The sequence below is a fragment of the Microcaecilia unicolor genome, chromosome 2 (genome assembly GCF_901765095.1).
Source record: "Microcaecilia unicolor chromosome 2, aMicUni1.1, whole genome shotgun sequence".
In the NCBI taxonomy this organism is placed as follows: Eukaryota; Metazoa; Chordata; class Amphibia; order Gymnophiona; family Siphonopidae; genus Microcaecilia; species Microcaecilia unicolor.
In genome coordinates, this window is record NC_044032.1 from 459756921 (window position 1) to 459782640 (window position 25720).

Here is a 25720-nt window from a genome sequence, read left to right on the forward strand (position 1 = left end):
CAATGCTTTGCATCTAGCTTGACAGTGCTTATGTTGCTTCTTATTTTCTTCATTCGGATCCTTTTTTCGTTCTTTGAAAGATGTTCTTTTGGCTCTAATAGCCTCTTTTTATCGTAGTCTCCCTTTCAAAAATTAAAAGCTGCTACAATAGATTTCTTTAGTGACTTCACTCCAGATATCAGCTCAAATTTTATCATGTTATGATCCCTGTTTCCCAGTGGACCCAACATTGTTACTTCTCTTACTATGCCCTGCATTCCACTAAGGAATAGATTTAAAATAGCTCCCTCTCTTATCCTTTGACCAGTTGCTCTAAGAAGCAGCCATTTATTATGTCTAGGAATTTTACCTCCCTAGTGCTCCTTGATGTAACATTTATGCAGACAATATTGGGGTAATTATTATGCTGTTGCTCAATTTGCCAGCTTTCCTAATTTCTGTAAACATTTGTTCATCTGTCTGCTTATTCTGTCCTAGCAGACAGTGGTATAGCCCTACCTGTATACTCCTTCCCTTCACACATGGAATTTCTATCCACAAGGATTCCACACTGTTATCTGTTTCATGTAGAATATTTATTTTGTTTGACGCAATTCACCCTTTAACATATAGCACAACCCTGCCTCCAAGTTGATCCACTTTATCATTTTGATATAATTTGTATCCTGATAACACAGTGTCCCATTGATTGTCCTCCTACTACCAGGTCTCTGAGATTCCTGTAATAACTAGTTATTCATTTTAGTGCTATATACTCTAACTCTCTCATCTTATTTTTTAGACTTCTAGCATTTGTATATAGACACTTCAAATTGTGGTTTTTTCCCTTGTATGTACAGGCTGCTTTGAAGTTGATGGGGATAATTTATATCCTATCCTCTGTTCTCCCGTTGAACACTCCTGGTTCTCTTTCACCATTATTGAAACCTCTCTATTGGGATTCCCTAACTCAATACTCCACACCAAACCATGAGCTCCTGGGTGACTCTAGGTTTTATTTAAAAGCTGCTGTATCTCCTTTTTAAATGTTAGCACCAACAGCCAGTTCCATCCTGGTTAAGGTGGAGTCCATCCTTTTTGAAGAGTCTTCCCTTTTCCCAGAATGTTGCCTAGTTCTTAACAAAACTAAATCCATCATCCCTGCACCATCATCTCAGCTACATATTGAGACTTCGGAGCTCTGCCTGCCTCTTGAGACCTGCACGTGGAACAGGGAGGATTTCTAAAAATGCTACCCTTGAGGATCTGGATTTCAGCTTTCTACCTAAGATCCTAAATTTGGCTTCTGGAAACTCCCTTCCACATTTTCCTATGGCATTGATACCCACACGTACCAAGAGAGCTGGATCCTCCCCAGCACTATCTAAAATGCTATCTAGGTGATGCTTGAGGTCCACTACCTTCACACCAGACAGGCAAGTCACCAGGTGATCTTCACATCCACCAGCCACCAAGCTGTCTACATGTCTAGTAATGGTCACTTACCCAGAGAAATGTGCTCTTCTCTCAGAATTTCTAAGAAAGAAAGTTACCTAGGACCTTTCCTCTCTATACAGTTTTGATTCTAATGGGACTGCTTCAAACAGACCCTTTAATTTAGTAATCAGGTTGCCCTAGTAACCTTTGCAGATATTCTACCTTCTACACATCCACCTTTCTTCTACATCTATTATCCACCCTATCCAGCATCTCCCCTCTATGTCCCTACCTCTTCCCCCCATTTCTCTGTGTCCCTATCCTTCCTATGTCCAGCTTCTCTCCTCTTTTCCTTTCCTCCTGCACCTTACTTCTGACCCCCACCCCAGGGCCAGCATCTCTTACCCTCCTCTTCCACCCCTTCTTGGTCCTGGTCTTTGTCTTCCCTCCATTTTTCTATGACTCCAGTATATCTTCTTAACTCTCTCTCTCTCTCTCTCTCTCTCTCTCTCTCTCTCTCCACTCCACACCCTATCCCCATGCAGGACTGGGATTTCTTTCTGCTGCTCCTTCCCCCTGCACATGTATGACTCCTCTCTCTGTCCCCCCCCCCCCCCCCCCCATCTCCTCATGGGTCTCCTATCTCTCTTCTTCCCCTCCCCCACCCCATGGGTCCAGTGTTTCTCTGCTATTCCCCTCTTGATCTTCCAGATTTCTGGGGGCTTTCCAGTATAGGCAGCGATATAAACCTTTTTCCTGCACCCAGCCCCACCAAGGCCTTTCCTCTGTCACTTTTGCCCACAGGAAGTGATGTCACAGGAGGTAGGACAGTCACAGCAGAGGAAAGGCCCTGGTGGGCTCGGGTGTAGGCAGAAGGGTTTACATTGCTGCCTTTGCCAGTTAGCCACTGGGACTCTGGATGACCTCATAGGGGGAAGAGGCCACAGGTTGATGCCAATTCACACACTAGACACTTGGGGGGGTGGGGGTGGAGGGGGTTGGAGGGAGGTGTATTGAAGGGAGATAGAGAGGTGACAAATGGGATGGAGAGCAGAGGGCAGCAGGCAGCCCCTAACATTGGGTGGCCCTGGGCATTTTACTGGGCTTGCTCAATGATAGCTACGTACTTTATAAACTACACGTGTGCACAGGTAGACTACAAATGTGTGTTGTTGGGGACAGTCTGGGAGTCTATGTTTCCTTTACAAAATTAAATAAATGCTTTTTTGCACTCCTCATAAATAGGTGTCTGTTATAAAATCAAGCCCAGCGAGACCCTGTTTTGGAATACAGGTTGTGACACCCTTTTTGTCACATTTTGCTACCTGTATTGATAATGTTAACTTGGAGAAAGAAGACCACATATCACAAAATACATTATGGTGCAAGTTTAGAAGCTGGGATGGCCAAAGCTTCCCCTCCAGACAGTGGGCCTCATTTCTCTGTAATAAAGTCTATCATCTTGTGATTTGCATATTGGCAAAGCTGGCTTTAGCATTTCTTGCATCCCACACAAACAAGGCCAAAGAAGGGAGAGCCCCTTGGAATGCTCTGGACTGTGGCACCGTTCTAAAGCTGCCACTGAAGCAGTGGGTCTGTGTTCTTTGTGACTCGGGGGGGGGGGGGGCTTGGGACCTCTTTAAAGCTTCTACTGCATCCTTAAAGAGGTGATATCCTTTGTGGTCACAAATTGCACACTCCAGAAACCAGTCTTGAATACTGGAATTGCTTTATCTACCTGCGTGGTTCTTTTTTTCAAGTTTGCTGGAGCTTTTTTTGCTAATGGTTCAGAAACAGATCAGTTGGAAAACTGATCTCTCCCGATGTAATATATTTGCAAATCAGATAGTGGGGCTATTTGAATAAAAATATGAATGCTCTAGAGCAGGGGTGGGCAACCATGGTCCTGAAGGGCCACAACCCAGTTGGGTTTTCAAGATTTCCACAATGAATATGCACAAGATCAATTTGCATACAATGGATGCAGTACACACAAATCAATCTCATGCCTGTTCATTGTGGAAATCTTGAAAACTCAACTGGGCTGTGGCCCATAAGGACCATGGTTGCCCATCCCTGCTCTAGAGAGTTACAGTGGATATGATAGGTGTTATCTAAAACCACATTTTATTTCTTTTAATAACTTGTAAATATTATCCAGTTTATATTCAGCGCTGTTTAACTAGCGAGGAACAGCTCCTGGCCAATTAAATATCACTTAACCAGTTAAGCGCTAATATTCAGCGCAAGATAGCCGGTTATCACTGAATATTACCGTTTAGTGCATAGTAGCAAATCAGTTATATCATGTGATATAACCGGCTAGCCACAAATATTCAGTGCATCGTTGGCTAAGTTTGGTGGCCAAATCGGTCTGCCCAAATAGCAGGTATATCTTTGGCTTCTATAAACTTAACTGGCCAGTGCTAGATATTGATTAGGCCAGTTAAGTTTAAACTGGCCAAAAAAACCCAGATATTCAATGCCAGTCATTGAATATCCAGGCTCAGCACTAATCACGGGACGTAGCCAGTTGTCTCCCATGGGTTGAATATTGGCCAGTATATAACTAATCCTTTTTACAGGAAGACAGAAATGTAAAAAATACATAAAGCAGGTATCATTGGGATCAACAGGAACTCAGCAGAGGAGTTTTCCTTTTTTTCTTGAATCCAAACCGATAATATGTTCTCTTTTTTTATCTCTAGATTGCAGCTCAAATTTGCCGACAGGCAGGCTTGGTTAAAAAGTCCAAGGATGTGATGGACTACCATGAAGACAACTTTGCTATTGTTTTTGCAGCTATGGGTGTAAGTAGTGTTAGCAGTTTCAATTAGTGATGTCAGGCACTGGTGGCAGAATTGCCAACATGAATCTGGGTTCTGAGGGTTGCAATCTGTGCTTCTGCTCTTACTGGAAAAGCATAAAGGCCCTCAGTTTACAAGCTCTGTTCATATAAACCTACACTTAGATGTTTATGCAAGATAAATGTTTAAGTCCCGATTATACAAAGCTGACATATGTATTCAAGTGCATGCAAATGGCAAGGGGACTTGACCTGGGCATGTTTTGGTGTGACACTAGGGCATGCCTACAAGATACATGTTTATTCCCCATTTCAGAAGGAGACTAAGGGAGGAATTTATCAAGCAGCATTAGGACCTTCATGCACGCTAAATGCTATGAAGCCTACGGGCTTCTTAGCGTTCCCTTAACGCGTGTTAAGGCCCTAATGCCCACATGAAGGTCCTAGTGCTGCTTCTAAAATAAGCACCCTTATTTTATGTACTTATGTAATCCCTCAGTGATTTTTGTCTCCCTCTCCTCCAAATGCAAAACTGGCAAGGGAAACTAGTCTCTGTGACAGCATCGGTATAATACCTATTATATTTCTACAGTTGTAAAGATAACCAGTTATGGGTTGGCTTTGAACCCGTCGATATTATATACGTTTATTTTTCTAAAAGCGATGTTTGTGCTACACACACACAGTTCATAAATGTCCATTTCTCCTGTATTTTAGAAGAGCTTCTATGACTGCAGGTTGCGTTCTAAAATACTAGTGAAACTTAAAATGCACTGACCTACACATCTTAATCCCTACTTTTACAACCTGTCTAAAATTTGGCTGAAAGTATAAACTTGCCCTTCTACCCCATGTATTCTAACCGCTAGACTGCTAATCCAGATCATAGCTCAAATGAAATGTTCGCCAGCAGTGCATTCTGGGAACAAGCCATTTCAGGACACTAGCTTGATTTGGCAGGTTTATAATAAATAGTACTGTCCAATAACCTGCATAATGAAGAGTGATGCCTTTCTACCTCTGGTGCATTTGAGCCAACTTTTCAGAATGATTGGGGATGCTAAAGCCATAATAAGTTACCCTTCCTTGGGCAAAATACTTTGCAAAATATTGGGGGTGCTCAAGCACCCAAAGAGCTGGCACCTGTGCTCTGGTGAACATCAGTTACTCCCCCTTAGACGTACAAGTTGTGATTATGGCACACATATACTTAGGTGAAGTTGAATATATGGTAATACAACACATTCAGGTAGAGCCACAAAACATCCAGAATGTGTTCTGCATGCTGTTAATCTTGGGTGATGGAGCTCAGAAGGTTATGTATATTCTAGAGCAGGGGTTCTTAACCCAGTCCTCGGCACACCCAGCCAGTCAGATATCCACAATGAATATGCTTAATGATAATAAAAGAGCTGGGTTCACAATCTACAAAAGGTAATATTCCTCAAATAACCCAAAAAATTAACTTCAATTTAATCAACAATAACTAGCAAATTTTTATTAAAGAATTACATAAAACCATCTAAATAGCACTCTAAATCACTGTGTCCTGTCCATTTCCCACACACCTACACACCCATAGTCTGGTTTGCCCCAAACGTCCACAAGTCAAGTGCATCAAAGCTCAAAAAGGCATGATTCCCAAGCCTACAAGCAAAGACGCTATATGAACATCATTGCAGAAATGCTGTAAATATCTTGTTATTGGATAATAGTATTTCCAAAATGGCAGTCTTCAAAGTAGCATCAAACATTTCCACAGTCACAGATCACCTCAAGCACCCATCACTATCCAATGAGGGGGAGGGCGCTCCGCAAGTGACCGTGCATAGTCCCAGTGCTCAATTGACACTGATACCATCCAATCTCTCCAGGTTCTACACAATATCATATTTCGCTCAAACTGTCTTCAGGTGCCAGAGCTACAATTAAAATATTAAAAATATACAAACAAGCACTGTGTTCAATACAAAGCTAAAACTCTTATTATACGTACTCACATATACACAACCAAATATCTTACCTCAAAACATACGCTGAAACTGGTGACCGGCACAAAGCTGCCCACCACTATACCTAGACCCACCCCTGGAAATGCCTCAAGCTATATACCTATCACTCATAGTAATCACCAGTCAACTTATTCATTCAAACCAGCTGGCTCCACTGTATGCCATAAATAAATTAATTGCTGCTCTTTCTGAATCAAAACTTGTGAAATATCCCCTCCCCTCCTCTCCATAAATTAACCTGCAACAACACCACAAACTGTAAATCTGATGGGCTATGGCCCACCTGACTCCAATGGGAAACCAATGGAAAACCAATGGGAAACCCGGCGTAAATGCAAATTGCTCAAATGCTGAGCAATTCTGTTCTTAATTGGACTCACTGTTTGGCCAATATACCATGGACACGATATACCGTAAACAACGTGTTTTGAAGTACAGTCAATACAAGACCTTAATATAAACTGTTTTTGAGTGTGAGGTATTAAGATTGATGTTGTCTCAATACATAGATGACAATATACACATTTCCCACATTTATAATGATCCACCCTCTTCAATAAAGGTGCTTGATAATATCTCTGTCTTCCAAACAGTTCTTTAAGATTAGAGCTGCGAGTGTAACTAAGCAAACTGAAGAGATTCAGCAAGCTGCGGATGCAGCGATAAAACTGACCAATTTCTCTGAATAATATGTTTAACCTCATATACTCATCAAAATAAGGCAACGCATAGTTTACCCTGGAGTCCTCAACCTGCTGAACATGATTAAACAACCAAGCCCTATTCACATTGAATCTCTTAAAACCTTTGCTTCATACCCATAGCATGAGATACAAAAATAGTTTGTTCAGTGCATAGAAGTTTCAAGCACAAGACTTGACCTACAGGGATACTTTCCTTATGTATAGGTGAGAACTATGAAAATGAAGCAATATGTATATCTAAAAAATCTATCGCATGGCCACCAATCGTAGTACTAAACTGAACATTAGGATTACAGGCATTAAGATACAAAATAATTTGTTCCAATTGATCAACTGTGCCTCCCCAAACAAGGAGTACATCATAATAAAATGTTTCCATAATTTTATATGATAACTATATACTGTATTCTGAACAAATTTCCTCTCAAACTCTGCCATAAATAAACAAGCCGTTGTGGGAGCTACCTTTGCCCCCATAGCAACTCCTTTTACGAAATAATTCTTAGTAATAACCAATCTAGCAATCTGATTCAACAGACCAATTTGTTGAATAGATAATGGCAGAGACTGTAAATGATGGTCAATTATGTGGAGAGTTGACTGTTGGGGTATATTCATATATAGGGCATTCACATCAAGAGCCACTAATATAACATTAGAACCCCTAGCCGACTCTATCTGTCTTCCAGGGGGATTACATAAAGTCTTGTGAATTGTGGGCACAAAATAAATCACAGGAATCTTGGGATGGTTCCTAAATAGATACTTATACTCCTTAGAAGTGGTAATGCCCTGTTGATGTGCTTCAACTAACATATTTTGGACACATATTACATATTTACTAGTCGGATCTGACACCAACTCCATATAAAACTTATCATCATTTAACTGCCTGTAAGCTTCATTCATACGTGGCTCCATATCTTGAACTACAACCCCACCCCCTTTATCTGCCTTCATAATGATATCATTATCCTCCTGCAATTGGTGAAGTGCTTCCTACTGTCAAAATGTTAGATTCTTCCTATAAGAGATCAGTTTATCTTGTATCCTAGCAACATCCCACAACACTAATTTTTGAAAAGTATCTACTACAAAGTTCACCGTTCTTGGTGAAGCTCATGTGGATGGCAGGTGATATTTGCCTGAATATGCATGAGATAAATTTGCATTCAGTACCTGGGGGGGGGGGGGGGGGGGTAGGGTGGGGGGGGAGGTACCATCAGAGTTGATTGACATAAACTTAGACATAAAGAAACAGTCTTGAGATTAGATTTAAAGATGGGATGTGACAGGATTAGTAGGTTCTGAGAGATGGAGGAAAGAGAGAGTACTGTTCAAAAGTTTGGCAGTGTTACTAAAAGTGAATATTAACTCCCCCCTCCAGCCTCTCTCTGTCCCTCCTGTTACTCACAAACATTTGCTGTCCCCCCACTCTTAACCACATTCCCACTCCAGCCCAGTGTAAAACACATTGGGCCCTGTTTACTAAGCCGCTCTAGAGGTGCGTTAGCGTTTTTAGCGTGCACTAAGCATTAGTGCTCACTAACTGTAGATACCCATGATATTCCTGTGGGCGTCTACATGGTTAGCACGTGCTAAGTTTTAGCATACACTAAAAACGCTAGCACACCTTAGTAAACAGGGTCCATTATGTGGTTGGAAGGTGGAGCAATGTTTGTTGTGTCAACGAAAAATAAAATTAAATAAAAAAGTGAATATTTTGTAATAGTTTGAGCTCTACTGTGATTCTAAAATCTGCAGGTAGTAAAATGGGCTTTTAGAACCCTAAACCATTTCCTAATTTGAGCAGACTTTGTTCTCTTTTGTACTACTACTACTACTACTACTATTTAGCATTTCTATAGCGCTACAAGGCATACGCAGCGCTGCACAAACATAGAAGAAAGACAGTCCCTGCTCAAAGAGCTTACAATCTAATAGACAAAAAACAAATAAAGTAAGCAAATCAAATCAAATCAATTAATGTGAACGGGAAGGAAGAGAGGAGGGTAGGTGGAGGCGAGTGGTTACAAGTGGTTACGAGTCAAAAGCAATGTTAAAGAGGTGGGCTTTCAGTCTAGATTTAAAGGTGGCCAAGGATGGGGCAAGACGTAGGGGCTCAGGAAGTTTATTCCAGGCGTAGGGTGCAGCGAGACAGAAGGCGCGAAGTCTGGAGTTGGCAGTAGTGGAGAAGGGAACAGATAAGAAGGATTTATCCATGGAGCGGAGTGCACGGGAAGGGGTGTAGGGAAGGACGAGTGTGGAGAGATACTGGGGAGCAGCAGAGTGAATACATTTATAGGTTAGTAGAAGAAGTTTGAACAGGATGCGAAAACGGATAGGGAGCCAGTGAAGGGTCTTGAGGAGAGGGGTAGTATGAGTAAAGCGACCCTGGCGGAAGATGAGACGGGCAGCAGAGTTTTGAACCGACTGGAGAGGGGAGAGGTGACTAAGTGGTAGGCCAGCAAGAAGCAGATTGCAGTAGTCTAAACGAGAGGTGACAAGGGTGTGGATGAGGGTTTTGGTAGAGTGCTCGGAAAGAAAGGGGCGGATTTTACGGATGTTGTAAAGAAAGAAACGACAGGTCTTGGCGGTCTGCTGGATATGAGCAGAGAAGGAGAGAGAAGAGTCAAAGATGACCCCAAGGTTTCGAGCTGAGGAGACAGGGAGAATGAGAGAGCCATCAACAGAAATAGAAAACGGGGGGAGCGGGGAGGTGGGTTTGGGGGGGGGGGAAATGAGAAGCTCGGTTTTGGTCATATTTAATTTCAGGTGGCGTTGAGACATCCAGGCAGCAATGTCAGACAAGCACGCTGAAACTTTGGTTTGGATGCAAGGTGAGATATCAGGGGTAGAAAGGTAGATTTGGGAGTCATCAGCATAGAGATGGTAGGAGAAGCCATGGGATGAGATTAATGAACCAAGGGGGGAAGAAGTGGGCTTAAATGCGATGTGGGCTTAAATGTTATATTTTATATCTTTTATGCTTTTTTAAAAATGTATGTTTTATTATTTCTTAATTTTCCTTGACTCAATTTAAAATGTAATAATAATAACATTTCTGTGATTCCCAATATATGTCTGAACTTTCAGCAAAAGTATGTGGGGCCTGCAGAGTGCCTTGAAGATGTATGTTTTTTTGAGAGCAACTATGGGGCCTTTTTACTATACTGCAGCTGCACAAATGCGGTAACAGCTTTGGCATTATTTTTACAATTAACACACGCCGATTCGTAAGCTATGGGCACTTTCAGTTAGGGGGCAGTAACTAGGCGGGGCATGGACAGAGAGTGGGCATAAAGGGGGATTCTATAAATGACGCTCAAAAAAGGTCACCGAAAAAATTTGGTGCTAAATGCTATTCTATAGTGTGCATGCACCCTTTATAGAATAGTGCTTAGTGCCAGTTTCCGAGCCCAGCTCTGGGCACCAGACTTATGCTTGCTGAAACCTGGTGTAAATCTTGACGCTCAAGTTGGACGCAGAGCTCCATTATTCTATAACACTGCATGCGACTTTTTGGACTGCTTGTGACCCACCCATGCCCCTCCCATGGCCCTGCCCCCTTTTAGATTGTACACTATGGGGTCCTTTTACAAAGGTGTGCTAGCGTTTTTTGTGTGTGCTAAAAATAAGCGTGCGCTAAATGCTAGTGGCACCCCATATATTCCTATGGGCATCTCTAGTGTTTAGCACATGCTAAACATTAGTGTGCACTAAAAACACTACCGCACCTTTGTAAAAGACCCCCTAAGGGATTTAGCATTATAGCACACAGCCAGATGTGTGCAAATCCTAATTGGTGCCAATTAATATCAATAATTGGTTGTTAGCATCCAGTTATTGATAGTTAACAGCTCGTTAGCCATTAAGTTGCGTACGCTTCTTGGCAGCACTTCTAAATTTGGACAGCCAAATCTGGACACCATATATAGAATCCAGGGGGAAGTGCATAGTGCAGCACTTACCGCAAAGTAACTGACAAGTCTGCAGTTAGCGTGGGCCCCTTTACTGCTTCCTGAATTGAAGGCATTAAGGACTAGATTCTATACGGGGCACCTAAAAACATCAGCGCCAAAAGAATTTGCACTTAGCGCTATTCTTGAAACCTCGCCTAAAATTCGGCACAGTTTATAGAATACACACAGCACCTGTTCCTGCAACTGATTTAGTTGCGGCCATTTACGCCAACTAAAACCTGGTGTGAAAGTACATGACTAATTTAGGCATGAATTGGGCATATTCTATAACACTGTATGTGAATTTTAGGTATGCCCACAACCTGCCCATGCCACTCCCATGGCCATGCCCCCTTTTGAGATCCGTCCAGTGCAATTTATGTGCATCACTATATAGAAAATCTTAGTGAGTGATGTGTGTAAATCCTAATTAGTCTCAGCGCTGATAATTGCTTGTTAACATCCAGTTATCAGCCCCAATTGACTTGTTAACCAATTAAGTTCCGCACACAAATCAGCTACATGTGCTAATTTGCAAGCAAAACTAGAGTCGCCGTTTATAGAATCTGGGGGTAAAAGGGAAATTCTATAAGGTGGGCCTAAAACTAGGGGCCAATAACACACATATATTTAGAGGATATTAGCACTGGCGCATGTGATTAGTGCCAATAATTGGCAGTAATGTGCGTAAGCACTAGGTACTATTCGATCAAATGTGTGCTTAAGTTCCTTTGGGGGGGGGGGGGGGGTCTTTTACAAAGCTGAACTAGCATTTTTAGCTTGTGGCAAAAATCAGCTGGCGGTAAATGCTGAAATGCCCATAGGAATATAATGGACGTTTTATCGTTTACCGTGAGCTAAAAATGCTAGTGTGGCTTTGTAAAAGACCCCCTTGGTAAGCAACTGCATTAGGGGTCTTAACATGAGTGGAGCATGAGCATGTCATAGAGGTTTCACCTAGTGATGCCTGAACTTAGACAATAAGTGGAGGAGTGGCCTAGTGGTTAGGGTGGTGGACTTTGGTCCGGGGGAACTGAGGAACTGAGTTTAATTCCCACTTCAGGCACCGGCAGCTCCTTGTGACTCTGGGTAACTCACTTAACCCTCCATTGCCCCAGGTACAAATAAGTTCCTGTATATAATATGTAAGCCGCATTGAGCCTGCCATGAGTGGGAAAGCGCAGGGTACAAACGTAACAAAAAAATAATATAGGGCACGCCCACTTACTCCTACCATTGAGTTGACATAAGTGGCCACGCCTATATTTTGGTGCACCAGTGCTGCCTTACCCTGTATTCTATAACATTTAGGCACGCCTAAGCACTGTTATAGAACTGGTGTTAAGCAATGGCACCAATTTATAGAATTGCACACCAAGTGCATTTGTGTTAATTGAAACCATGCACCACACGCTAATGCACATATTAATGTGCGACTTGCACAGGATATGCTGAGCACTCCTCGTAATAGATCCTGCATTAAATCTGAATTTATGACATGTTAATTTCTTGTTTTAAGGCACATTAACTGTAAAATTTAACCAGCTTTAGTAAAAGAGCCCCTAAAGTGTAAAAAACCATTCCATGTGATATAACTTTCAAGCACATGATATACAAACCATTGTACAATTATCTATCTATCTATCTATCTATCTATCTATCTATCTATCTATCTATCTATCTATCTATCTATCTATCTATCTATCTATCTATCTATCTATCTATCTATCTATCTATCTGCCTATACATATGTGAGCTGGCTCCTTTCTATCCTCTTTCCCTCCCCTTTTCCAGTACTACTGCATTAGGCTCAGATGTTTCTAAATTTCCACCACTATATTTATGTACTGTATTTATAAAAATTTATATAATCTCTCCTTGACATAAAAATGCAAGGAAATGGCTTTCAAGTATAGCAAAATGTAATAATCTATACAATAAGTTAGCAAAACAGATACATCAAATTATATAAAAACTAGTAAAAAAGGCCCGTTTCTGACACAAATGAAACGGGCGCTAGCAAGGTTTTCCTCGGAGTGTGTATGTTTGGGAGAGTGTATGTGAGAGTGACTGTTTGAGAGTCAGAGTGAAAGTGTGAGTCCAATCCATGCTCCTCTGTCACCTGGCCCCTCCATTCATCCCTATCCAGCAATTCCCCTCTCTGCCTGAGGCCTGCCCTGCAATCCATATCCATCCATGCCCATCTGTCCCCTCCATTCATCCCTATCCAGCAATTCCCCTCTCCCTGAGTCCTGCCCTTCCAATCCATACCTATCCATGCTCCTCTTTCACCTGGCCCCTCCATTTTTCCCTATCCAGCATTTCCCCTCTCTGCCTGAGGCCTGCCCTGCAATCCATATCCATCCATGCCCATCTGTCCCCTCCATTCATCCCTATCCAGCAATTCCCCTCTCCCTGAGTCCTGCCCTTCCAATCCATGCCCATCCATGCTCATCTGTCACCTGGCCCCTCCATTTTTCCCTATCCAGCATTTCCCCTCTCTGCCTGAGGCCTGCCCTGCAATCCATATCCATCCATGCCCATCTGTCCCCTCCATTCATCCCTATCCAGCAATTCCCCTCTCCCTGAGTCCTGCCCTTCCAATCCATGCCCATCCATGCTCATCTGTCACCTGGCCCCTCCATTTTTTCCTATCCAGCAATTGCCCTCTCTCCCTGAGGCCTGCCCTCCCAATCCATGGCCATCCATGCTCCTCTGTCCCCTGTCGCCTCCATTCATCCTTTTCCAGCAAGTCCCCTCTCTCCCTTCCATGACCCACCCCCCCCTCGCATCCATGCTCCTCTCTCTCCCATGTGCCAGCCTGGGCCGGCCTCTTTCCCCCCCCCCCCCCCCCACTCGCATCCATGCTGTGGTTGGCCACCCTCTTCTCTCCCCCCAACATGCGTTTTTTTTTTCTTCCACCCCCTCCCGCGAACCTGTCGATCCCCCCCCCCCCCCCCCCGCCGGAATGCCGAAAACTGCCGCCGCCGTTGTTGTACTACCTTCCCTTCCCGTAGGTTGTTGAATCATCTTAGAAAGTTTAACTCCGTGCGTCTGACGTCAGACGCACAGAGTTAAACTTTCTAAGATGATTCAACAACCTACGGGAAGGGAAGGTAGTACAACAACGGCGGCGGCAGTTTTCGGCGTTCCGGCGGGGGGGGGGGGGGGATCGACAGGTTCGCGGGAGGGGGTGGGTTTCGAGGGGGCCATAGCGCGGGGGGGGGTGACAGCTGATTCCGAGGCAGTAGGAGGAGTAGGGAAACACGCTGCGCGTGTTTCCCTACTCCTCCCCTTGCCTTGCAATCAGCTGTTTTGACGTCAGTGACGTCAGTGACGTCAGTGACGTCAGTGACGTCAGTGACGTCAGTGCGTGTCTGCCTCATAGACCACCTCCAGCCAAGGAGCCACGGTCCCAAGCACAGAACGTTGGAGGTGAGAATTATTATATAGGACTAGTAAAAAAGCCCCGTTTCTGATGCAAATGAAACGGGGGCTAGCAAGGTTTTCTTCTGTGTGCATGTGGGAGTGTGTGTGTCCCTGCCCTCTGCCCTCTCTCCCTTCCCCTGTACTGTCTGTCCTCTCTGTCCCCTCCCCCCTCAGAGTAGAGTCCTTCAGTATTAAGTTTCCTGCTGTGCTGGGTTTGTGTTACAGAGATAGTGAGGGCTTCTGCCCTCTCTCCCCTCCCCACTCTGAGTCCTTCACTGTTACAGAGAGAATGATTTGATTTTGTGCTTTGCTGTGTTTTCCTTCACTGTTTGTGTTACAGAGAGAGCGAGGGCGGGGCAGACACTCATGGGGAAACAGGATATCTCTCCCCCTTCACACTTCCGGCTGGAGGCTTCATTTAGAACGTTGGTGGTGCCTTTTATATAGAGAGATAAAATCAATGAAATATTTCTTAGTTTGTACTTAGGAGAGGGGCTGGTAGCTGAAGATCACCGAAGAGGAACTTGAGAGCTAAAGAAATCTGGGGACGGGGAAGGCTGCATCACATGGAAATTTCTAACATTGTGTAATAATATATTTTTAATGTACATTAACCTACTACTTAAATAGAATGGGGTGGTTGCATGAGGTTCCACACTGAATATTAGTTCAGTGTAAAGGGTAATATGGTAAATCAGCAAACAAGCCAAAATCAGCAACTGGACAGCAGGAATTAGACTGTTTGACTTTGGATTAGGAATTTAAGAAGTCTGTTTCATGTATTTCTTCTATTAAGGAATCACACGTTCTAGTTAACTTGTTTGTGGGATTTACCATATTTCCGAACTGATGATCAGGACACTTCATAAAGCTGTAGTGAGTGCTGCTGAGGCTCTGAGGGAGAGACATCTGCTTCACTCTTCAGAAATGTTGCAATGAAACACATGCACAGAAGTCTATGGGGCCGATATTCAGACCACATGAGGTAGCCGGGCTGCCTTCCGCAGGCAGCACAAAGCCCGGATATTCAATGCCGGGCTATTTCCTGGTTTAATTTTGGCCAGTTAAGTTGGAACTGGCTAAAGTTATTCCACCTATTAATGCAACCAGAGATGTCAGACTGTGGATGGGGGTGCGGGTGGGGCAGCTCATCCCCTCGCCTCAGGCAGCAGACTGTTGTGGGCCACCCCTGGTGAAGATGCAGCATAGATGTTTTAGATTAGAACATGGCTTTCTGAAACCATAGAGACCAATGCTGGCACCACCTCACCAAAATCAGGATCCATGCTAACAGGAGCTCAGACTATACTTCCATAGATCTGAAATGTCATCCTTCTACAACCTGAAAATAAAAATCTCTTCCTGTTTTACTGACAGGTAAATATGGAGACCGCGCGATTCTTTAAGTCCGACTTCGAGGAGAATGGTTCAATGGAAAACGTGTGCCTTTTCTTGAACCTTGCCAATGATCCAACGTGAGTTTCTTACATGAACAATGTAAAGTGATGAGTATGTTCAGGTTAAAAGTGGCAGTTTTGCTTATAATATTTCTTTCCTTTCTTCCTTCCTTCCCCTTTTCTGGCTAGCAGAAGCCACTAAAGTGCAGATTAATGCCTACAGTATGTACTAAGCATTTCCCCATAGACACAAAACGGGAAAACCCCTTTTGTACCTTAAAATAGAGATTCTCTTTGTAGCATATGCATCATCAATGTGTGGTGTATGCTGTGTACTACAGAGGCCCACACGCGACCCTCTCCCAAATAGTCATTGAATACTACATCTGCAACGGACAAGCTATCATGTTAGGCAGGATGTTTCTTCAATTACATTAAACTAGCTTAAATAAAATGGTCCCCCGAAGAGCTATCCTTAAAACTGCTTTTACATAGTGATCACCTGGGACATTTCCATTCAAATTTGATGCAAGAAACTGGACAAAGTGGCAAAGGAGAAAAACGTGTGAGCGACATTAATAACCGAGGTGTCAGTTCCAAGCAATTATTCTCTACACTGGGAGAAAAGATCCTCAAGTACTAGGAAATGCAGTCAGAGTCCAAGAAAATAAGAGATGTGCATTGCCAAAAAAAAAAAAGAAAAATTGGCTCATTTTCATATTTAACACATTTTCCAAATTGTCTATGCTATACCATACTTAGGAGCTCATTTTCAAAAGAGAAACATGTCCAAAAAGTGACATAAATCTGCATTTGGATGTTTTTCTCACAAAAACGTCCAAATTGGTATTTTCAAAACCAATTTTTAGACATTTTTCTTTGAAGTCCATCAGAAGTGCATTCAAATCACAAGGGGGTGTGTCAGGGGTGTGTTAAGGGCGGGATCTGGGCATTCCTAACACTTGGACATTTTTCAACCATAATGGAACAAAACAAAAGTGTCCAGGACTAAAACTAAGACGTTTTGAGCTAGAACTGTTTTTATAATGATTAAGGCACAAAAGGGTGCCCTGAATGACCAGATGACCACTGGAGGGAATCAGGGGTGACCCTCAATATCCCCCAGTGGTCACTGATGCCCTCCCTCCCCCACAAATGTGAATACAAATATGATTTAGCAGTCTGTATGACAGCCTCAGATGTTAGAGCCAGGTCTATTAGAGCAGCATGCAGGTCCCAGGAGTAGTGTAGTGGTCAGTGCCGTGCAGTACACCATGGAGTGGTGGACTCTGGTCCCTATCTCCCTCTACCTGTCACATGTGGGGGAAACTGTGAGCCCTCCAAAACTCACCAGAAACCCACTGTACTCACATATAGGTGCCCCCTTCTCTTATAAGGGCTATTGTAGTGGTGTACAGTTGTGGGCAGTGGGTTTTGGGGGGCTCAGCAGGCAAGGGAGCAATGGTGAGAAGTGTACCTGAGAGCATGTTTTTGAAGTTCACTGCAGTGCACCCTAGGGTACCCCATTTATCTCCTGAGATGTCTGGGAGACCAGTCTACTAAAAATGTTGGCTCTTCCTACATCCCAAATGATTTTCTACGTTTTTCACTTGGACGTTTTTTTTTTTTTAATGGACCAAAAAACAAAACGTCCAAAGTACAAAACCTTGTTAGAAACAGTATTTTCAAAAACAAAAGATAGATGTTTTTCTTTTTTAAAAATAATCTTCTTTCCTATTCAGATTTTGGACGTTTTTTGCAAAACGTCTAAAGTCAGACTTAGACGTCATATCGAGAATGCCCCTCCACACTATCAATAGCCTTATATTCCGCTTATTTCATTTAAAATTCTAAGTGTTCACAGCAACCTCAACAAACAGATGGAACTCCAGATATACTAATGCACAGTAACACAGTACATGACTGTACATAAAGACCCACATGGTCCATCCAGTCTGCCCAACAAGGTGGCCAGAGCTGTGCTCACCACTGTTTAGCCCCAGTCACCATTGCTTAAATGCTGGTTGTCAAGTCTCAATCATGCCAACCATATAGGCAGCCAAACATAATGGAGTCTTGGTTATAACCATATATCATCCCCAAGTATTGCTGACAGTATTCAACTGACCAGTCAAGATGTCTTCCCCTCCCCCCTGAGCTGCACAGCACCCTCACTCGCAGCATATGACAATAAAGTGATCTACAAAACTGGAGTTGCTGAAGCTTCACCTGTCTTTTGCCATTTGCGGGACACAGACTGTAGACGTCTGTCCTTCATCGGCCTGAGCTCCCACAAGATAACACCTCAACAGCTATGTTGTGTTTCCATTCTTATTTAGGTATCCCTTGTGTCTAACTCATGCATTTTTTTATTTTGCTCACCATTTTTGATTCTACCACCTCTCCTGGAAGGACATTCCAGGCATCCACCGCCCTCTCTGTGAAAAAAGTATTTCCTGATGTTACTTCTGAGCAGTGCTTTTTTTTTTTGTAAGAAAAAGGGTACCAGTACTCATACAGGACCAACCTTAAAGTCGTGGTCACTATACATGGCTTCTCCTCTATAGTAGCCATACCACCACAGTAGCCGCACCCATTTTACCAGCCAAGGAACATTTAAAAAGGCACCATTGAAAATAGTACACCAGTCCCTAGGTCCAAAAAAAGAACCCTCTAAGAGTGACCATGTAATATAATAATTTACTATGTGAACGTTCTAAAGTGTCTCACTGGGATCGTAACCACCTGCTGACGTCACTGGCCAGCAGTAGAACCCTGCTTGCCTGACGTCAGCAGGGGGTTACGATCTCAGTGAGAGACGCGTGTTGAAGAACAGCGGGAGCGGGCAGAGACGTCCCTACGTGCACGTCGCCCCCCCTCCAAAATCGCCAACCCCCCTCTGCTACCCTCTCCTCCCCCCTCTTACCGGGGTCCTGGGGCAGCAGTGAAGAGCCTCGCGAGTCTGCTGCCTTCCCTTCTCTTGGCTTTCAGCTCTGACTCTGGTCCCGCCCTCATTTCCTGTTTCCGCAAGGGCGGGACCAGAGTCAGAGCTGAGAGCCAAGAGAAGGGAAGGCAGCAGACTCGCGAGGCTCTTCACTGCTGCCCCAGGACCCCGGTAAGAGGGGGGAGGAGAGGGTAGCAGAGGGGGGTTGGCGATTTTGGAGGGGGGCGACGTGCACGTAGGGGGATGGGCGAGGCCAGTGTCGGGGAGGGCCATGGGTGGAGGCAGTGCAAGGACGTGTCTGTGAGACAGAGAGGAAGGGGGACTGGAACTTGGGGGAGGGACAGAGGGAAGGAGAGAGAGGGAGAGAGAGAGAGAGAGGGAGGGAGGGAGGGAGGGCCTGGAAATCGGAAGGGAAGAAAGGGGGCCGTGGGACTTGGAGGGGACAGAGGGAGAGAGCAAGGGAGGGAGAGAGGGATAACCTTGCTAGCGCCCGTTTCATTTCATACCGAAATGGGCCTTTTTTACTAGTAAACTAATAAAATGTAACCAAAACTTCAGCTAAAACTCCTCAAAAAACAGTCTCTGGCATGCAGAATAAAACCAGATAAACATAAATATTTTCCCCTTCTACTGCAAAAAAGATAGCAGACGTAAATTTCAAAAACTGACGTATTCCATTGACTTTATTACAAATTATCAACTATGAATAAACTGAAAAATTAACACTACTACCACACTACTTTATCTTAAAAATAAAATTCATTTTTCTACCTTTATTGTCTGGTTATGGAATTTTTTTTTCAATTGTGTTGGTCCAGTCTCTGGTTTCTACTTTTCTCATCTTCTCTTAACTATTACTAGGATTTCCTGTTCATTTGTCATTTTCTCTCCTTTTCCTTTCAGCTTTCTTCTATTTATTTTCTGCGTCTGTCCAGATTTAATCCTTTCTTACTATCCAGTTTTCAATTTTCCTCTTTTGAATGCATCTATCTGCAGCTTTCCCCTCTCTTCTCCCCTCCTTCCATCCAGCATTTTCCCTCTGTGTCCTCCCCACTTCTATCGTCTGCCCCCTCTCCTCCCCATCTCTATCCTACTACTACTACTATCCAACACTTCCCCTCTCTCTCCTCCGCACTTCCATCATTTGACTCTCTCTCTCCTCCCCACTTCCATCATCTGCCCCTCTCTCTCCTCCGTACTTCCATCATCTTCCCCTCTCTCTCCTCCCCACTTTCATCCATCATCTGCTCCTCTGTCTCCTCCCCACTTCCATCCATCATCTGCCCCTCTCTCTTCACCCCACTTTCATCATCTGCCCCTCCCTCTCCTTCCCAGTTCCATCATCTGCTCCTCTCTCTCCTCCCCATTTCCATCATCTGCCCCTTCTCTTCTCTCCACTTCCATCCATCATCTGCCCCTCTGTCTCCTTCCCACTTCCATCCATCATCTGCTCCTCTGTCTCCTCCCCACTTCCATCCATCATCTGCCCCTCTCTCTTCACCCCACTTTCATCATCTGCCCCTCCCTCTCCTTCCCAGTTCCATCATCTGCTCCTCTCTCTCCTCCCCATTTCCATCATCTTCCCCTCTCTCTCCTCCCCACTTCCATCCAGCATTGCCTCTCTTTCTCCTCCCCACTTCCATCTATCATCTGGTCCTCTCTCTCTCCTCCCCACTTCCATCCATCGTCTGCCCCTCTCTCTCCTTCCAAAAGAGAAACTCAGTGTCTCTGCTTCCTCATACAGCTTATCCATTGAGTGCGACAAGATGGCGACTTGGTGTTTTAAACCCCATCTATCAATCAGAGAGAAACTTCTCCTGATCGGATGGTGCAGGTGTCAATCTAAAGCTGGACCTATCAAACCTATTCAAATATCAGATCCATTTGAATTAGAAAAACCAAAAACAGTAAAGAACTACATTGCAATAAATATAACAGAGAGGACTCCTTTAGAAAAAAACTAAAACTAGTCTACAGCTAGATTAAGTCCTATGGACTGTGTTGAGGGTATAGATCCAATATTGCTTTTTGTTGAAGCTGTCACTGACGATCTCCTCTCCTTAAATTAGGTGGTATATGATCTAAAACAAAGCATTTCTGATCCATAAAGTCATGATTATGTGTCATGCAGTGTGCAACAAGTGGCACATCTTTCTTTTTTCTCTGAATACTACTACTACTACTAGTAATCATTTCTATTGCACTACTACATGTACACAGCGCTGTACACATTATATGCAGGTACTTTCTCTGTCCCTAGAGGGCTCACAATCTAGCACTGCAATGCTCTGCCATACAAACCTTAAACTTCCTTGATATCTGCCCCACATAACTCTTATTACAGGGACATATGATGCAATAAATCACAAATTCTGAATTGCATGTGATGTAAGACTTTAAAAAATATTTCTGTTGATTATTCAGATTAATGAAACACGAAATAGAGAGAGTAAATCTTACATGTTAAATATTTATCACTGGGGGAGTGACCTCTCATCTTGCTTTGGACATTCATGTTAACCTCTCAAAGGGTAGAAGGGCATACTTTTTCTTTTAAATTGTGTCCTCTATGATAAGCACCCCGAAGCTGTTTGTCAATGAATACTTGAAGCACTGACAGCATCTTCCAAAGTTTCCTGTATATTCATGCCAATCAACTAGCTGTTCCTCTATATTGCAATATGCAGTTAAGTGAACTATTCTGGTCAGGGTGAGAAACATTTCTATGACACAACAAATCTCTGTGGGGGTCTTTTACTAAAGATTAGCTCGAGTTATCTGCAGCAGGACCCATTTTATTCCTATGGTCCCTGCTGCAGATAACGCGAGCTAATTTTAGTAAAAGACCCTGTATTATTGTACGTCAAGTTTAATTACAGTATTTGGATAACCCCTTATTTATAGTCTTGTACTCAGTTCTTTAAATTGTGATTTATATTCTTCACATGTTGAACAAATCCGCTTATATCTTAAAAAGTGTGACTCTGTTTAAGCGCTTAGGGATGACAACTAAATGCAAGAATGTATTCTGGTCTGTACTTTTTCTATAAGCTATTGTTAGCAAGTCCATTCCTTCTCTTTTAATTTTAATTTCTAAGAAGGAAATGTTTGTTGTTGTACTGCATAATAGTACATTTTAACTTTGGATGGCATCTCTTCAACCAGCCCACAAACTCCTCTATTTGAACCTTTTGAACCTATTCAAAAGGAAAAAAATATTATCAATAAAATGTGACCACATTCCAATATTAGTCTCATATTTTGAGGCCAGAATCCATTTTCAAAACAGGCTATAAGTAAATTTGCTACTGAGGGAGCCACAGTAGTTCCCATCGCCACACCTGAAATTTGTTGATATAGATGACTTCCAAACTGAAAAAAAATTGTTCTTCATGAATTAAAAATGAGTAGGAACCCATTGAGAGTGATGCAACTTCCTGTTCTGCGTGGGCAGGACACATCATAGGGAAGACCGAAACCCCCAGGCAGCTCCTTTCAATCACTGCGGTGCCTGTACTGGCATAGAGCAAGGCAGGTTAGCAGCACCAGCAAGCCTGCCACAGAGAGCGGGAGGGAGGGTAAGGGAGAGAATTCCCAGCAGTTGGAGCGGCCCTGAAGCTGATGGCATCCCGGGACAATGCCTCCCCAAGCCTCTTATATGGGGCACCTATGGATGTAAATTCAAAACCAGGACTGTCCCAAAAAGCTGGAACTGGGTAACTTGGTATCTCTGTAGAATTGCCCTTTAAATCAATTTAACTTATGTTAACCTACAAATTAATGCATGTTAAAATACTTATTTATTTATTTGTAACATTTGTATCCCACATTTTCCCACCTATTTGCAGGCTCAATGTGGCTTACATAGAACCGTAAGGCGTTCGCCAAGACTGGTAAAGGAACAAATACAATGTAATGTTGAGGTCGAATAAGGTAGACAAATACAGTGTGATGTTAAGGTCAGATAGGTAGGTATGTTTCAGGCACATTAGGGGTCGGAGATAGTGGAGGTTATATAATGTCCAGAACGATCTTTGTTTTTGCTGTGCTGATGAGTTGAGGCATTTAAGTTGGGTCGATAGGGTACGCCTTTTTGATTAGCATGCAGTAAAACTGTATTGCATATTTAAAAAAATTATTAAAAAGAATGTGTGAAACAAATGGAAAAAAAGACCAAAAATCAGGAGAAAAGCCCAAAGGAGCTGAAAACAAACTTGCCCTGCGCATAACCCTTGTACTTAGGGTTATTGCCCTGATTGAATGTTTTCTTTGTCTTTGTCTTTCTTCAGCATTGAGCGGATCATAACTCCCCGTTTGGCTCTAACTGAAGCCGAGTTCCTCGCCTACCAGTGTGAGAAGCATGTTCTTGTCATTCTGACTGACATGAGCTCCTATGCTGAAGCTTTGCGGGAGGTGAGGGGATTATCTGTACATCACCATTTCATTGCAACACAGCTGAGAACTTTGTAATCCTTCTTTTGCTTTTGAACATTACCATAGATTCTTTGCATTATTCTAATTCCATTTTTCCCCTTTTATAATCTCTTTATTTGTTTATTTTTGTGGCCTGACAGATGTTTCTTCTTCCTTTTGGCTTTAATTTCATTTGAATCTGGCCCTGGTTGGTGTAAAGTGCCTTGAGCCTTCAGTTGTGACTCCTCTTTATTTTTCATTTCACCATATTCCACATCCTTCACCATCTTAACTCATCCCAGCCAATGCAACAGCCTTTGACCAGATACACAAACTGTAGCTCCTTTGAATACCTGGCAAAACATGCACTCTAAGACCAGCCTCTAGGTGTCACTGCTGCACGCTGATTGAGATCCCCTTTCCATCAGGGACCGTGATGCTGCCTGTCACATCAACCTATACTCTGACCATGGGAGAGGGGAATGGGTTCAGTTCCATTAGTACTGAACCACTAGGCTGCCTCCTACCACCACCAGTATTTTTCTCTATAAACCTCCCATCCCAGACAGTATACCTGAGTAGTCCCAAATATCTTGCTGGTCTGGAAACAATCCCTCAGCACCACATGGCCAGAAGGGGTCACCATAATATATGTGTTTAGGTTTGTTTATTAGGGCTTCTTATAGTGGCATTCAGTGAGCCATCAGAGCAGTTTAAAATATCAAAACTAAAATGAAGAATAGAGCAGAGATCACCTAATCAGTTGAGCCCATAGTCCAAGGAAACATAGTACATTTTCAGTCCTTTGTTATAAGACCCCTCCAGTCTAAGATACCGTGGAAGAGAATTCCATAACAGAAGATAATGATCTAAAACACCAAACTCCAAAAATCTTCAAGGTGAACCTGAGCTGGGGGAGGGACCACAAGCAAGCTACCTGCCTATGATTGCTGTAATCACATAGGCACAAAATCTAGATGACCCTGTAAATCTTGGCATTGATTTTGGAGATCATAGATTTATTTATTGTTACATTTGTACCCTGCACTTTCCCACTCATGGCAGGCTCAATGTGGCAATGGAGGGTTAAGTGACTTGCCCAGAGTCACAAGGAGCTGTCTGTGCCTGAAGCAGGAATTGAACTCAGTTCCTCAGGACCAAAGTCCACCACCCTAACCACTAGGCCACTCCTCCACTTCTGAAATAAGGAATACATGTTTATTTTTGGGCTTCCCAAGAAAAGAGAAGAAAAAAACTCTGCAAACCATACCAGGAAGGCCAAGGAGCAGAGACAGCCAAGAGCAGGGACACAGGCACAGGCCACAAAACAAAGCCTTTATTAATAAACTGACCCAGCATGGCCATATTTCAGCACAATATATGCATCGAGGATCTCTAGATTAACAGGAACAAGCTACATACATTGACTGTGTACAGAATAGGTATCCATGTAGCACACAAGCCAGCTTATTTTCGAAAGAGAAAAACGCCTATAGTGCGACCTAAATCGGGAGATAGACGTTTGTCTCGCAAAGGCGCCCAAATCGGTATAATCGAAAGCCGATTTTGGGCGTTTCCAACTGCACTCCTTCGCGGGAACGAATAAAGTTGACAGGGGCGTGTCGGAGGTGTGGTGGAGGCGGAACTGGGGCGTGGTTATCAGCCGAGGAGAGATGGGTGTCTTTAGCTGATAAAAAAAAAAGGCGTTTTTACCGCGATTTTGGGTCACTTTTTTGGACCGTTTTTTTTCACGAACAAGTCCCAAAAAAGTGCTCCAACTGCCCAGATGACCACTGGAGGGAATCGGGGATGACCTCCCCGGACTCCCCCAGTGGTCACTAACCCCCTCCCACAAAAAAAAAACCCACTTTAAAAACTTTTTTTCCAGCCTGTATGCCAGCCTCAAATGCCGTACCCACCTCCATGACAGCAGAATGTGTTCTATCCTGTGACAGCCTTTCCCTGGGTCAGATGTGGCTCTCGGGTGCAGTACAGGGTCACATTAGCATTGCATTGTGGTGGGTGTAGGGTATTGGGCTCCGTGATTTCATTAGCTTGTGTTACAGTCTCACGATGTTGGTAGTTGGTAGGCTCTTCTCCCATGGTGCTTTTCCCCCTGCCTACTGGGTCAGAGTGTGCCCTGTTGTGTTTCCTGTTGTAGTCCATGCAGTAGTGGCCATTTTTGTAAGCCAGTTTTAGTTCCCTTTCCTGTGTTAGCCACGTTAGACAACTTAGTTCTTCCCTTGAATGTGGCTGAAAGAGGGCATTGTACAGCATTCTGCCAGGTCTGACCTACTGCTCATCTCAGTACCAGGGAGACTCGTTGCCAGTGGGGCACAACCTCTGATCTGCAGTTAAGTGTGAGTAAAGGCGGTTATTCCAATACAGGACGTTTTTGGAGAGATTAGTCTTCAGGTGTCAACTGGTGTGCCAATGTTTTATAGCAGCAACCAGTCCTAGAGGCCTGCGTGTATGCAGGTCCCTGGAGCACTTTTAGTGGGTACCGCAGTGCACTTCAGCCAGGTGGACCCAGGCCCATCCCCCCCCACCTGTAACACTTGTGCTGGTAAATGGGAGGCCTCCAAAACCCACTGTACCCACATGTAGGTGCCCCCTTCACCCCTAAGAGCTATGGTA

At 43.6% G+C, this 25720-nt stretch overlaps 1 protein-coding gene across 1 annotated transcript in view; it reads left to right on the forward strand.

The window, feature by feature from the left end:
- The window catches only part of ATP6V1B1 (ATPase H+ transporting V1 subunit B1), a 177121-nt gene that overhangs the window by 124854 nt on the left and 26547 nt on the right, over positions 1-25720 (forward strand). The window contains 3 exon segments of the mRNA XM_030192550.1: positions 4125-4226; positions 15707-15804; positions 22960-23083. Of these exon segments, the coding sequence (XP_030048410.1) occupies positions 4125-4226; positions 15707-15804; positions 22960-23083 (324 nt within the window).